Source organism: Vombatus ursinus, unplaced genomic scaffold (assembly GCF_900497805.2).
Source record: "Vombatus ursinus unplaced genomic scaffold, bare-nosed wombat genome assembly UNPS02014874.1, whole genome shotgun sequence".
In the NCBI taxonomy this organism is placed as follows: domain Eukaryota; kingdom Metazoa; phylum Chordata; class Mammalia; order Diprotodontia; family Vombatidae; genus Vombatus; species Vombatus ursinus.
The window spans coordinates 1,066,830-1,082,072 of NW_020954652.1; the positions used below are offsets into that span (position 1 = coordinate 1,066,830).

Sequence of the window (15,243 nt, forward strand, 5' to 3'; positions counted from 1 at the left end):
AGCCCTGGGAGGTAGGTGCTATTATTATCCTCATTTTACAGTAGAGGTTAAGTGACTTGCCAGATTTGAACTCAGGTCTTCCTGACTTCAAGTCCATTGCCATTGCACTACATAGGAAGTGACAGGATAGGGCTTGGAGACAGATGATATAGTCTAGTTTGGCTCTGCTTTAGAGTTAGTAGTAGAAAGAGAGGTAAGAAGTAAAGCTGGGGAAAAAAAAGTAAAGCTGGAAAGGTAGGATGCTGCCAGACTTGGGGGTGGGGAGAGCTTTTAGGGCCAGGCAGTGCAGTTTGGATTTTATGCTTAGGAAGCATTAGGGAGCCTTTGAAGAGTTTGGAGTTGAGGAATGACATGAGGAAATTATTCTTAGGAAAAACAAGTCTGGGTGTAGTGTGAAGGATGAATTGGAGAGGGGAAAGTCAATTAAGAGGCCATTAAAAATCTCCTCTAGAGAGGAGAGGAGAGATATTGTAGAGTGAATGAGAAGGGTTCCCTAACTGGATAGATCACAGAGAAGGAAGAGTCAAGGGTAACATCAAGGTTTCTATTTCATTAATAATAATAACATGGATGAATGGTGATGTCACTGATAGAAATAGTGAAGGAACAGGAGGGCCATAAGGAGAGGTTACATAGTACTTTGTGCTTTAGTGAATCTTCTTTCATCTGGGACTCTGGGCTTTTGTAGGAAAGGATCACATAAGCACCATGTTGTTAATGGCATAGTGATTTAACATGTTACTTTTTCCAGGAATGTTTTGGTTTTAACAAAAGAAAATGCATTAACCCTAAGCAGTAAGTTTCTCTGGTAGGATTTTTCAGGTATGAGGGGTTTGGGGTGGGGAACCTATTTCTGATGGGAACACCATTATCAGGTGTCCTTCAAAATATTTAAGTGAGCACTACTACATGGTTTTGGTTACAATTGAAAGCAAATAAAAAGATTTATAGACTCAATCTAAACTTTTTTTTCCTCTCTTTTTAAAATTTATTATAGACCCCAGGGAGAGCTGGCTCTCAAGGTTCAGATTCTGATTCATCAGCAACACCTGGAAATGCCTTGGATGTCAACAATGAAGGCTCTTCAGAGGTATGGTAATATTAATGTAACAAAGCAAATTTAGTATTGTTCAGGGGAAACAGCAGATGTTCGAGGAAGCTATAGTAAGTGAAACATCTTATAACAAGGTTCTTATAGTGTTACCAAACAAATTGGAACATGCATTTTGAAAACATAATTGTAGGTACAGCTGTGCTTAGTAGATCCCATTCTTGAACAAGGATGTTGGGTAGGGGCTTTTAAAGCTTTGAAAAATGAAGTTGGAAATATGGCTTGTCTATTAATGACTCTTAGTTCTTGCTTGTGATGTTTTATGAAATGATAACATTATGTCTATAAGAAATTACCCTGTAATTGTATGGTATTTGTTTGACTATATATATACCATTATCAGCTAGGGGGACCAGTTTTAATTTACATTTCTTTTGTTAATAGCGATTTGGATTATATTCTTATAAGCTTTTATTCAATGCAAATATCCTAGCATTTGGTTGGTAATGAAAGATATTAATGTAGTAAGTAATTAAAGACTTCAAAAAGTAACTCAAAAGTTGTTGAGAAGTCAACTTCACTGATTGATTTAACTTTTAAAATTCAGTTATTCTTTCAGTCCTCTGAAGAAGAAATTGAACATGTAGATAAGGAACTAGTGAACATAGTTTAGTTTACTTGTATTTTTCAAAAGTATTTGAGTTTTTAAATCAAAAGGTGCTTAAAAACATAAATATATGCTTAAGTACATATATAAAACTGGAATTATGGAGGATGTTTTTATGAATCAAGGACTAGCAAACTAAGTCAAGAAATACTTATTTTGACAAGGCATTGTGCTCGGGCCTGATTAGGAATTCAAAGTAGTAGAAGGCAGGGCCTTTAAGGACCTTAGATTTATTGGGGTTGAAAGTTACATAATAGAAAAAACATTTAAATATTAGTCAATAAGCATTTATTAAGTACCTGCTATGTGCCTGGCACAGTGGTAAGTGCTGGAGATACAAAGAAGAGCAGAAGATAGTGAGCCCCTTGAGAGCAGGGACTATTTAATGAGGGAGACAAGTAAACAAATATATATAAGCAAGCTGTGTATAAGATAAAGAGGAATTAATGAACAGAGAAAAGGCACTAAAATTAAAAGGGGTTGGGAAAGACTTCCTGTGGAAGGTGAGATTTTAATTGGAACTAGAAGGAAGCCAGGGAGTAGAGATGTGGGGATTGGGGGGTGGAGGGAGGGCGGCACCGTTCAGGTGTGGGGGATGCCAGACAAAATGGCTACACCCAAGAGATGGAATGTCTTGTTCCTGGAACAGCAAGGATCCCGGTATTATTGGATCAAAGAATAAATGAGAGAGTATAAGGTATAAGAAGAATGGAAAGTTTTGTGTGTGTCGGGGGGGAGGGAGAGCACTAGTTTATGAAGGGCTTCGAATGCTGGAGGATTTTGTATTTGATCTTGGAGATGATAGAGAGCCACTGAAATTTATTGAATAGGTGGGGTGACATGATCAGACCTCTGCTTTATTTAGGAAAATTAGTTTGGCAGCTGAATGGAGGATAAACTGGAGTGTTCAGAGACTCAAGGCAGGCAGACCCACCAGTAGGCTGTTATGATAGTTCAGGCATGAAGTGATGAGAGGGCCTTCACTAGGCTGGTGGCAGTGTCGGGAAAGAAGGGGGCATATTTGAGAGATGTCGTAAAGGTGAAATTAACAGACTGTGGCAACAGCTTGTATATAGGGGGTGAGAGATAGCGAAGAGTCATAATACTAGGTTGCAGGCCTAGGAGGCCTGGGAGGATGATGTTGCTATCCGAACTAATAGGGAAAGTGAGGGGCCAGGGAGATAGGATTTAGAGAGAAAGGTAATGAGTTCAGTTTTGAACATGCTGAGTTTTAGATGTCTACTGGACATTCATCATGCTGGACTTAATTGGCACAGAGCTGTTTTTCACCAGGGAAGGAATACTAGATTCGTTGTTGAGTCTTCCCAGAAGAGCCCTAGACAGTCTGCTGCTCTAGCCAAACAGGCCAACCAAATATAGGGAATTTACTGGAAAGATTTTTTTTGGGAGGGGGAGAATGAAATCGTTTTCCTTGTGTAATAATAATAGTAACAACAACAATAACAACAATGCTATATGTTTCTATTGGATTTTGTACTTTTCAAAACTCTTCATACACATTTGCTTGTCCATGGTATGTCTTTACCAGTGATATAATCATGTATTTCTGGCCAGTGCACCTGATAAAAGGTTTTTTGTAGTTGCAAGTAGTCCATAGAAGTGACATTTTATATTTATTAATAATCACCTTTTATATGCAAAGTGCTGGGGGAGTTGGCATCCATATGTTATCCATAACATGTAGATAACAGTCTGTGCCCTCATGGAGCTTAAAGTCTAGGAAAAAAAGGCTATGAAATACCAAAAAATACTTATTCTCTGAACTGTATTATAAGGAAATTATAATTACAGAATGTTATGTGAGATTTGAGGAGGCTGGTCATTATTGTTGGAAGCTCAGGGAAGGCGTTTATGAAGGAAAGGACATTTGGATTAGGCTTTTTATAGGCAAGAGTAATTCAACAAGGAGGGACAAGGAGGAGAATGACATTTTAGGCATAGTAAATGACTAACCAGCACCGTAGACAATTAAAAGGATGAAGGCGTTGAAGTATATAGGCAAGGATAGGTAATAAAAAGAATGAAAATTTTTTTAGTCAGGAAAAATAAAGAGGGGATTCAATTGAAGTTCTTAAAATCATGAAGGACATATATGGGATAAAAACATGGATTTATTTATTCAACAGATTCTGGACTGCTAGCATGAGGTAACTGACTCCTTGAAGTTCATTGGAGGTAACTCTAAGGTCTATAAAAAGGAAGTGTTACCTTCCGTAGCCATAGTAAACTTGTAGAACTTTTAGTGACAAGTGGTCACATGAGCAGAAAATATAAATAGGTTCAAGAAGGGTTTAGAGAGATTCCTGAGAATAGTGTCATGATAGGATAGGAAGAAAGGATGAATTGGAATATAGCCCTATTATTTGAACATTGGAAGGCAGTGGAAGGCAACCGTATCCTCTATATAAAAGATGCCTTGGTGCAACTATTAGAGACAGAATTTTGGGCTGGAAAATGATTGGCATTTTTCAGCATGATATTTCATATTTTATTATTTCTCTGCACTGATTACTTAGTAATAAAAATGTTCAGATACTTAAGAGTACTCTTTATCCACTTGTCTTATAATGTGTTCATCCTTTTTGTTTTTTTAAAGTATGAGGATTCTGGAAGCTGTCAGTTTACCTTTTTCAATTCTTAATCCCCCAAAATAGGTGTTTTTCAGTTAATTATATGAATTTAAAGCTGAATAGAAAAAAATAATTTAACTGATTATTATCTCAGAGGTTTTAGTTCACTTTGGGAACCCAATTGAGTTCTGAGTTATTTGATAAGAACCAGTTCGTCTATCCTAATTTCTGTTGACATTTCTCACGATGATCAGATCTAATTAGTTACTACACTAGGTAATTAACCTGTGGCTATGTAAACTCTGTTTTATGAATTGTTAGACTTTACCTGGACTGCCTTTCTAACAGTCACATTAATTTCCCCTATGCTATAAGATGTTTTTTGATTTTACCTTTTTAATATATGTCATGTTCAAAATATTGATTAGCAGTGAGTTACTTAATCATATTTGGCTTTGTTATGGATCCATGACCTTATGCCATAATATTGTTATTATGTCTGTAGGTTGAGATTTGAGCAGTCTGTAACATTTTAAAGTCTACATTTTTCTGGATGTTAGACTACTTAAATGTACAATCATAACTCCTCACTTCAGTGAAATGGACTTCATGTTCATTTTACATTGAACAGTAAGATGAATGTTTTGGAGATTTTATTTTATGACTACTTTAAGCAGATGGACTTGACACACTTTTTTTTTTTCTTCAAGACTGCCATTACTAGCTATGTACATCTTAATTCAAATACAAAATAAACATGCTTTATTAAGATCAGATTTCAGTGTTTTAGCAACTAACTGATATATTTTACATTAGCAAGTCTTTGGCATTATTGTGTGATATGTGAACATTGTATATATGCATCACTTGACTCATTAACTAGTTGGTTTTGTCAGATTAAATGTTGAAATTCTTTAGTGGTCTTTGGGTCAAAACTAACAAACAAAGAAAAAACAGGCTAAGGGGTATCACTGATTTTTAGAATTTCCCTAATTTAAGCATCTGTAGATTCCCTCTAGCCTTCTAGGAAATTCATTTTTGGATCAGGGCTGAACTGTTCTAGGGCAAAGCTGATCCAGGATGACTTGAACCAGCAGAGCCCTGTTATATTGAGAAAAGACAGATTTTTTTTTACCTCCAGCCCTAGATCTTTGAACTGCTTGGGTTAGGTACCCTGGAAACTCACATGATATCACTTTTAACCTCCCTCCTTGGAGGAATCTGGAACTACTGGATCTCCTAATCTCCTAAGAATTCTTTAAATAAGCAGATGACCCATTAAAGCAGGTTTTCCATTTGATCCCTCATACTGGGTTTATAGTTTCAGAGAGAAAGGCTGTTATATCATTATCACCAGTATTTAGTAAGACAGAAAGGCCATTTAGAGTAAAATGTCAATACTAAATAATTTCAGTATTTGATCATTTCAGAGATAAAGATTTCATTGATGTTGGTACTTTCTCCATCAATGGAGATTGCCCTTCCATAAAAGTTTTTGCCATTCCAGTTTTGCTGGCCTGTCATCTTCTTTCTGACACCTTAATGTAGATGACTCCCAAGGGTCTGTCTTTGACCCTCTATGTTTCTTTCTCTGCTCTCCTATGGCCTCTTGTTTCATATCACAACTTCGATTACCACCTGTATATAGAGCTATAGCTTTAGTTTTGACTTCTGATTTCCACACCTGTATCATCAGCTGTTTAGAGTATACTACTACCTGTCTAAAATTGAGTGTATTTTTTTTTTCCTAAACTTTTTTCCTTCTGACTTTTCAATGTCTTTCTGTAGTACTTCCCTTTATCCTGGCCTCCTGTATTCACAACCTACGTGTCATCTTTTGGCTATTAATTCTATCTCCTCTCTCATTTGATCAGTAACCAGATCCTGCTGTTTCCACCTCTGAAACAAGCCTCCTGTTTTATCTCCTTGCCATCCTACACTGGTATAGCCTCTCATTATCACTGGCTCAAACTAGTGCAATAACTGTTCTGTAATTCTTCCTATTTCACCTTTCTTCTCCTTCTTTGATGCTATATTTCATACTACTGCCAGAATAATATTTCATACATATAAATCTGGAAATATCATTCCTTTGCTTAGAAATCTTCAGTGGTTCTTTCTTGCCAATCCAGGAAAGTTGACTGCTCTGGCATTTGAAGGCCCTCCAACCTTTTATTCCACTGACATTTAGAGCTTTTTTCTAAGATTACTCTGCTCCTAGAGCACTCTGCTCTGGTAAAACTGAACTGTCCTCTACCCTGAAATTTGTACATACTGGGTTCCCATACCTCTGTGCCTTTATTTGCACTTTGGAGTAAGTATGGAAACATTTCATAAAAAGAAAACCCTGGCCAATCAGAAGGATGATGGGTGGACTTGTCATTTAATTGAAAGAGTAATACATTAAACCTTGGCTAATTTAGCAGGGGAGGTGGATTACAAAGATTACCCTTTGAGTATTTTTTTCACTTTTGTGGATTAACAATACTCAAATTTTATTTCACTTAATTTTTTTCTTTCAAATTTCTAATTTATTTCCTATCTTTCATATTTTTGAGTTGACTTTAAAATAACATGTAAAGTTTGTTGTTTCACATTTTGTATGAAAAGCTGTGTAACTGTGACTACTCTCTTGGAGCATTACCAGAAGGAGCACAGGGGGAAAGAATGCAGTGGCCAGACCCTTCTTAATGACTCCCTTGTTACTGTGGGTCTCTAATGTTTTGTTTTAGCTCTGGTGATGGGCTTCTCAGAGTACCTGGACTTCACCATTGGTTGGCTGTTGCTTAACCTTTTCTGGTACATGGGATTATGGGCTGCTGTAATTATGCACGCCTAAAGCATTGTATGATAGGCAAAATGGAAAATCTGCTGTTATTACTTATGTTTTGTGGATGTTTTCTTTTGTGAGCTTTGAAATGTCAAAGATTTAAGCTAATTTTTTTATATAACTTACCCTGTGAAATTTCATTCATGAATGAGTTAAAAATTATTTTCCTTCATTTATCTTGGCAAGGGTAACATTTTTAAAAAATTAATTTTAATAAATAATTATTATAATCAATAGCACAATCATAATAATAGATAATAAAGTAATGGTTTAATGTATTTATATTTATAATAAATTAATAAGTAGATTTTAAATTAAAATTAATTAAATTCAGGTAGATGAATGTGTTAGATTTTTCTAGATTATCTGTCCCTCAGACAATCACTGCAAAAGAAGGTTATTGGTGTGAAAAGGTGCTGTCATGTAGAGAATCCATTTAGTTAAATTTAATAAATACCTATTGAGAATCTACTATGTGCAAGGCATTACATGAGGTCTTGTCTGTGATGTATAGATCGGACACAGTCCCTACTTGCTGTCAATGAGCTCATGAAGCAGTAGGATTGATAAGGCAGAGACATAATTACTACCTAACCCTGGCAAGAACCTATGAACTTCCTTCATCTCAGCTGTTTATAATTTGTAGTCTTACTGAGTTGCCTGAAGTTTATAGGGATTAACCTGCCCATGGGTCAGAGAGGTAGAAAGTGTAATTGGCAAAATTTGAACTCAGATCTTTCTAACTCCAAGTCCCACATCCTTTCTATTATACTATGTTACCTTTCATACAAATAATTATACTATAGTAATTTAAGTGCTACAAAGTGCTAAGTTTGGTCCAGAAGAGTCTGTTAGAGCTAGAAGAGACTGTAGAAATTATTTAGTTTGGTCCCATTATTTTATAAATGACACTGATTCCAACAGAAGTGAAATGACTTGTTTAAGTTGAAAAGCAAGCTCTGCTGTGTTCCAACCAGCTCTTGTTCTGAGTTGGCTGGAAGAAGAAACCAGGCTTCTTGGCTCCCAGATATAAACCTCCACTACTGCCTCGTGGGTAAGAGACATCATGAGGTTGGGGAAATCAAAACATAGTTCATTAAGTAGGTGATATTTGAGGTGGACCTGGAATGATAGGTTGGCTTCTGACAGGTAGAGGGGTAGAGAGGATTCTCCACATTCCATGTGGAGTGAATAGGATGAACAGAGGTGAGGAGACTGAAAAACATAGGCTAATTTAGAGAAAGTTCATTAAATTTGTCTATGGCAGCAGGTTTGGGTAAGGAAATAGTGGAAAAGCAACTTTGGGACCATATTGTGGACATACTTCAAAGCATTGAAAGTGTTTGGGAAAGGGCTGAGGTAATTAAACAGTCCTCTGCTTTTGGAAGATTAATTTGACAGCAGTGTAGAGTAGAGTATGGTTTAGAAGGGAGGGAGACTAGAGATAGAGAAAACAGTTGGTTAAGCTATTGAAATAGTCTTATTAAGAGTGGTAATTAGGGCCCATACTAGAGTGAAATCAATGACTGTGATGCTATATATTAATGAGAAAAGGGAATAAATTTATTTTAGAACCTATTAAAATTTTTAATGAGGAAGTAAAGCTCTTTATGCCATCTTGGTATTGAGAAAATAAAGCTTTTTGTCTTGTTAAGTGAGAGAATTACACATTCAGTAAAAATTCCTCTTAATTGTTCTAAGGATCATACACACACAAGAAGACTTACCTGTAAAACTTCCTAGAACAGAAATGACAAGTCATATACAGTAGAGTTAGAGCCCAATATATATGTGTGCATGTGTGCATATGCATAGTTGGGGAGGGGGAAGAGACAAACATTGGCAATAATGAGAATGAAATGACCCTGTGACTCAGGAGATCCAGTTCTAGTTTTATTCTCTCAGTATCACTGTGTGACCTTGGATGAATTATTTAACTACTGTGTGCCCTTTCCTTCTCTGTAAAATGAGGGGACTGTATTAGATAGCCATTATGTTTTTATTATGGTATAAAACTCTAAGATTCTAGGACTAATACGTGTAGCTTGTTTTAAAAGAAAACTTTTAGGATCTTTTAAAAAAAATTATTAATTTATTTTTAGTTTTCAACATTCACTTCCATAAGCTTTTAGTTTTAAATTTTCTCCCCCTCCTTCCCACCTTCCTCCCCAAGATGGTGTGCAATCTGATAATAGGCTCTACATATACATTCCTATTAAACATATTTTCACATTATTCATGTTGTAAAGAAGAATTAGAACCAGTAGGAGGAACCACAAGAAAGAAGAAACAAAACAAAACAGAAGACAAAAAAAAGAGCAAATAGTATACTTCAATCTGCATTCAATCTCCATAGTTCTTTCTCTGGATGTGGACAGCATTTTCCAGCATGAGACTTTTGGAGATGTCTTAGATCCTTGCATTGCTGAGAAGAGTTGAGTCTGTTGAAGTTAGTCATTGCATAATGTGACTGTTCACTATGTACAATGTTCTCCTGGTTCTGCTCACTTCACTCAGCATCAGTTCATGCAAGTCTTTCCAGGTTTTTCTGAAATCCACCTGCTCATCTTTTCTTATGGAACAATAGTATTCCATTACTTTCATATACCACAACTTGTTCAGCCATCCCTAATTGATTGGCATCCCCTGAATTTCCAATTCTTTGCCACCACAAAAAGAGCTGCTATAAATATTTTTGTACATGTGCGTCCTTTTCCCATTTTTATGATCTCTTTGGGATACAGCCCTAGAAGTGCTATTGCTGTGTCAAAGGTTTGGATAGTTCCAAATTGCTCTCCAAAATGGTTGAATCAGTTCACAACTCTACTAACAATGTGTCAATGTTCCAATTTTCCCACATCTTCTCCAACATTTATCATTTTCCTGTTTTGTCATGTTAGCCAATCTGATAGGTGTGATGTGGTACCTCAGAGTTGTTTTGATTTGCATTTCTTTAATCAGTAGTGATTTAGGGCATTTTTTCATATGACTATAGATAGCTTTAATTTCTTTATCTGAAAACTGCCAGTTCATATCCTTTGACCATTTATCAATTGGGGAATGACTTGTATTGTTATAAACTTGACTCAGTTCTCTGTATATTTTAGAAATGAGGCCCTTATCAGAGATGTTGGTGGTAAAAATTCTTTCCCAGTTTTCTGCTTCCCTCCTAATCTTGGTTGCATTGGCTTTGTTTGTATAAAAATTTTTCAATTTAATGTAATCATAATTATCCATTTTGTATTTCGTAATGTTTTCTATCTCTTGTTTGGTCATAAATTCTTCTGTTCTCCATAAATCTGACAGGTAAACTATTCCTTGCTGTCCTAGTTTGCTTATAGTATCAGCCTTTATATCCAAATCTTGTACCCATTTTGACTTTATTTTGGCATATGGTGTAAGATTTTGGTCTATGCCTAGTTTCTGCCATACTCTTTTCCAGTTTTCGCAGCAGTTTTTGTCAGATAGTGAGTTCTTATCACAGAAGCTGGGGTCTTTGGGTTTATGAAACAGTAGATTACTATAGTCATTAACTACTGTGTCTTGTGCTCCCAACCTATTCCACTGATCCACCACTCTATTTCTTAGCCAGTACCAAGTAAACTTTCAGAATCTTAAGAGTGAATTATGGAAAAGAGATAAAAATGATTTTTTGGAAGCACATTATTGAAATCAATAAGTCCAAGTGGTATATGCTGCGAATTTACAAATTTCTTGAGAAACAAAACTCACTAATGTGGAGATAAATTGGTGCACAGCTAGCTTAATGCTGTTGCTACATTTCAACAAATGTATTGAGATGGGATTCTGCTGTTACTAAAGTCCTCCTGAGATATGTCTTTATGGCCTGGAGTTGATCCTGCATTCTCAAAGGCTATGGCAATGTAACCTGGAATCATTTTGAATACAGTCTGGGTGATAGACTGTGTATTGCCTGAAAACTTTCCAAGTTCAGAGAGGCTCATTACCCGCCTGAAGATTGGCCACAGCACAATGAGATTTTTGGCCACATAATTTGTGAAGGATTTCTCCTAGGATACAGAGGTATTATTTATGTTTGTTGAGAAAGCCTAAACTGACCTAAACTGAGGAAATCACAGATCCTTGAGGCTGGAGTGATCCCATACCATTTCAAAAAAGGATCTGGAAAAGAGAGATAAGATAGCATTGGAAGTTCTTATAGGTCATTATGGGTAGAGTGTGCCCAATTCCCAGAGCCTGTTATTTCATACTTTCAAATTGGTCTGAGCAGGAACTTAAGTGACTAAGGACAGCAATCAGAAACTTTTGCCCAGATATATGGATTCATCAGGGGAAAAATAGGTTTTTGCTAAGTGGTAGAAAATCAGAAAGCCAAAGGAAGGGGAATCTTCTAGTGATTTTGATTTAGTTGACAGTTTGGAACATGTGGTGACTTGGGGGTGGGGTGGGGAGAGGTGCTGATGCAGTTAAGTAGTGTGGTTATTGCCTTTGGGTAATATAGATTAAGTGACAAAAGTACTAGGGGACCCAAGAGAAAATAATTGCTTTTGAGAAAGCAAGGCTAAAAAGTTATTGGTGGTTTGCTTTTTAATTGGAATAGATTTACCTTTCTTTTGTTTTCTAAATTTACTTCCTGCTGAATAAATGTTTCTCTAAAAAAAAATTAATAGAGCCTTAGACAGAAATACTAGAGCCATTAAATCTATAAAACTCTATAAAGTTTAACCTCAGGTTGTAAAAAAGACTCTCTCTTCTGTATTATCTCATGGTAATTGAAATGAGCTATGTCCTTAATGATGATGATTATGTCTATTTTCAATTCCAAAGAGTGTTTTTTCCCCTTGGGAACACAGTTTCAGGTGTTAATATATTCCCACAGCATCTGTGTTAAGTCAGGCAACAGTGTAAAGGAACAGTCCACTCATTAAATGCCTAACTGTCTGCGAATTGGCACTTAGTGTTTTAAAGAGAGCTAATCGATTCTCCCTCTTTGTATTGGCTTTAGAGTTAGAAGACCTAGGTTCAAATCCTGTCTCAGCTTCTTAATACCTGTATGACTTTGGGTTAGTTCACTACACCTCGTTGTGCCTCAGCTTTTTCATCCATAAAAATAAGGGATTGGTCTAGTGATTGTCCAAGGTTCCTTTCAGCTCTAAATCTGTGATCTGAGATCTTTCAAGAGCCCAGTCTAAAATGGAAGCTGAGAGATGTCATAGTAGCTTTGCATATGCTAGCACAGTGCTGGATACACAGAAAGTGCTTAATGAATATTTGCTGCTTGTGACACTAATAAAGTTTATAATTCATGGAAGAAAGCACAATCGGATTACTTTCAAAGTATGAGCTATAGCATTGACTCCTTACCCTAATAAAAGTATTACAAACTTGGTAACTTTTAAATCATGAAAATCCTAAGACCAAGTCTTATGAAAGTATGAAAGTATGCCTGTGTAAGTATGTACTGAACCAGCCTGGTAATCTGCCGCAATGAGGATTTGGAGCCAAAGTACCATTCATGTGGTTGACTAAAAGATACATTTGAAACAGCTAGCTAGCAAGAATACATACTTGATTGATTGCAGATCATTTGTCTTCCTTATTTTTTGTGTACTATTTGGAAAAAAAAGTAAGATTAAACAATTGTTTCATCCTGGTATTTTACAGATTTGAAGAAAAGAGAAATATCTCACAACTGAAACCTTGTACTTATATTTTATAAATTATTTCTCTCAAAATATAAATAAATACCCTTTGGAACAATGTGGAACCTGGGGGAAAATGCTTTTATGCAGTGTTATTTTCAGTTTATGCATTGTAGTTCTTAATGGCAGCTTGTGAATGGAAAGGAAGTTCATAGGGTTATTACATAGTAAGTTATATTGGTACCATAAAAAGATTTGTTTTGATTGCTTTATGATAGGAAAAAGGCTTCTTCTAGCTATATTGTCCTTGTGTTGAGAGTGCAAGGAAAGCAAAAGCCATAGTTTCTTTGATATTGAAAGAATAATAATGTCATAATGCTTCTGATATTTGTTATTTTCAAGTAGATTTCTGTCCCTTTTTGAAGATATGATTTCTTATTCTTTCTTTGATTTGGGAACACCTCTTCTCTCTATTCCTGACCCACCTCCAGTGTTTTATAACATGCACCTATTTAAAAAAATTTGACAAAAATTTAATTTCTTTTCAAGAATTTTGTAACATTTCCTCAAAAAAAATGTTACTCTGATGGTAAAACAAAACCAGAGTTTGAATTTTGTCTCTTCAGTTCAAGAAACATTAAGGCTTTGGTGTGCAAAGTGCATTCTAGGGGAGATGACAATGTTTAGACAAGCCGTAGTCCCAGCTCTCAAGAACAGCTGGGGATGTGACATGTATACTGAAATACACAAATAAATCTGTGATCTCACTGAGGTGATTATTTTTCCATTTATGCAAATTTCAACCCATTCCTGACAGCCCCTCATGTTCTTGTTATTGTTTGTCCATAGCTTCACCCTTAGTATATTCAAGTTCTTTGGATGTAGTAAGGAGCACTGGAGTGCTCAGGATGCCCTTTGGTTAGTTCATACTCATATAGATGTGGCCAACCTACAATTTTTGATCATATGTTTGTTTTGTAATATTCTTTCCATAGTTTCTGATACTGTACTGCTCCATTGCACCTTGTGTGATCCTCAACTTCAGTTCTTTGGAGACTGGAGTTTTTCAATGACTTGCAACCATACAGCATCATTGGAAGAATATTGGTATTAAAAAGATGAGCTTTTGTTTCCTGAAAAGGTTTTTGATTTTTAAAAGTACTGTTCCATTTCCCAGTGGTGAGCCCAAAGCCTCTCCTCATGTTCAATCCTGGACCTACCTCATTGTCCATTTGTTTCACCTGTCCTAAATATATGAATGGATAGGTTCTGTAGACCATCCATCAGCAGCATCTTGTAGTCTGAATGATTAGGCATTCTCACTCACTTGTGTCTTTTTTTTTATCTCCTGTGTAGTTAGGCCACATGTTTAAGAGATTATGAATGTTGTTTAGGAGACCACATTGTTCTGAAATTGCTTGAAGAAGAGCATTTAGAAGTCCTCATTATCTATTTGAAATTTCTCTGTTTTTAAGTCTGTATTGGATCTCTTAAATGATGGTGGTAAACACCTTGTCTCCCTGTTCACTGGCAGTCATTGTATTAATTAATCAGTAGGTTGTCAAATAAAGTTATCTTTTTTCTATCTTTTTAGGTATACACATGTATATATGTACGTACATATATATGTCTATGCATGGAGGACTTGCTGAAAGCCTCATTCTGCTCTGTCAAATCAAATATTTTTTAATAGCTAACAAATAATATGCACAATGGAATCTTTAATTCTCTGTATCTTTTAATAATCTGTATGATGGTAAAAGTGTGATCTCCTATGGATATTGTTTGTGAAAGCTTTTCTGTTCCTTTTCAATATTGTCATCAATATGCAGATTATTTTCATAAAATGTTTATTTAGATGGGAAAACAGGCAAATGGATCAGTAGTTATTGGTATTTTCTAAGTTGCCTTTTTTGGGTAGTGATAAGATGTAGTTTTTTTTTTTTTACTAACCCCTCCCTCCTTTTTTTCCTCTTCACTTCTTTTTAGATCCCTTGAAAATAGGTGTGATTGAGAATCAGTTCTCTCAAGATTGTCCAGCATAGATATCTTCCATGTATACTTGGTCTAGTCAGTCTACTTTTCCCATCTTTGTTTTCTTCAGTGCTTTTCCCAATTCCATAAATACTAGGATTGTGATGTCCAAAATGTGGCCGTCTATTGATGGTGAAAAGAATTTGATATAAAATAGTTTTTGTGCATCTTTCCCACCTTTCTTTTATTTATTAGTTTCATCTTTATATATACTCTAGATAATATTTATTTAAAGTTTTTTTTAAATGTAAAACATTTCCGTATTAGTCATTTTGTACAAGAAGACTCAAAAGAAAAAAATGAAAGTGAAAAATAGCATGTTTCAGTCTGTATTCAGTCAATATCGATTCTTTCTCTGGAGATGGAGAGTATGCTTCATCATTAGTCCTTCGGATTGATTGAGATTAGGTGATTGGCTCAGGATCACATAGCCAGTATGTGTTGGA

At 35.7% G+C, this 15,243-nt stretch overlaps 1 protein-coding gene across 1 annotated transcript in view; it reads left to right on the forward strand.

The window, feature by feature from the left end:
* The window catches only part of EEA1 (early endosome antigen 1), a 112,785-nt gene that overhangs the window by 21,991 nt on the left and 75,551 nt on the right, over positions 1-15,243 (forward strand). The window contains exon 2 of the mRNA XM_027842456.1: positions 998-1,090. Coding sequence (XP_027698257.1) covers positions 998-1,090 — 93 coding nt within the window. The remainder of the gene's footprint in view (positions 1-997; positions 1,091-15,243) is intronic.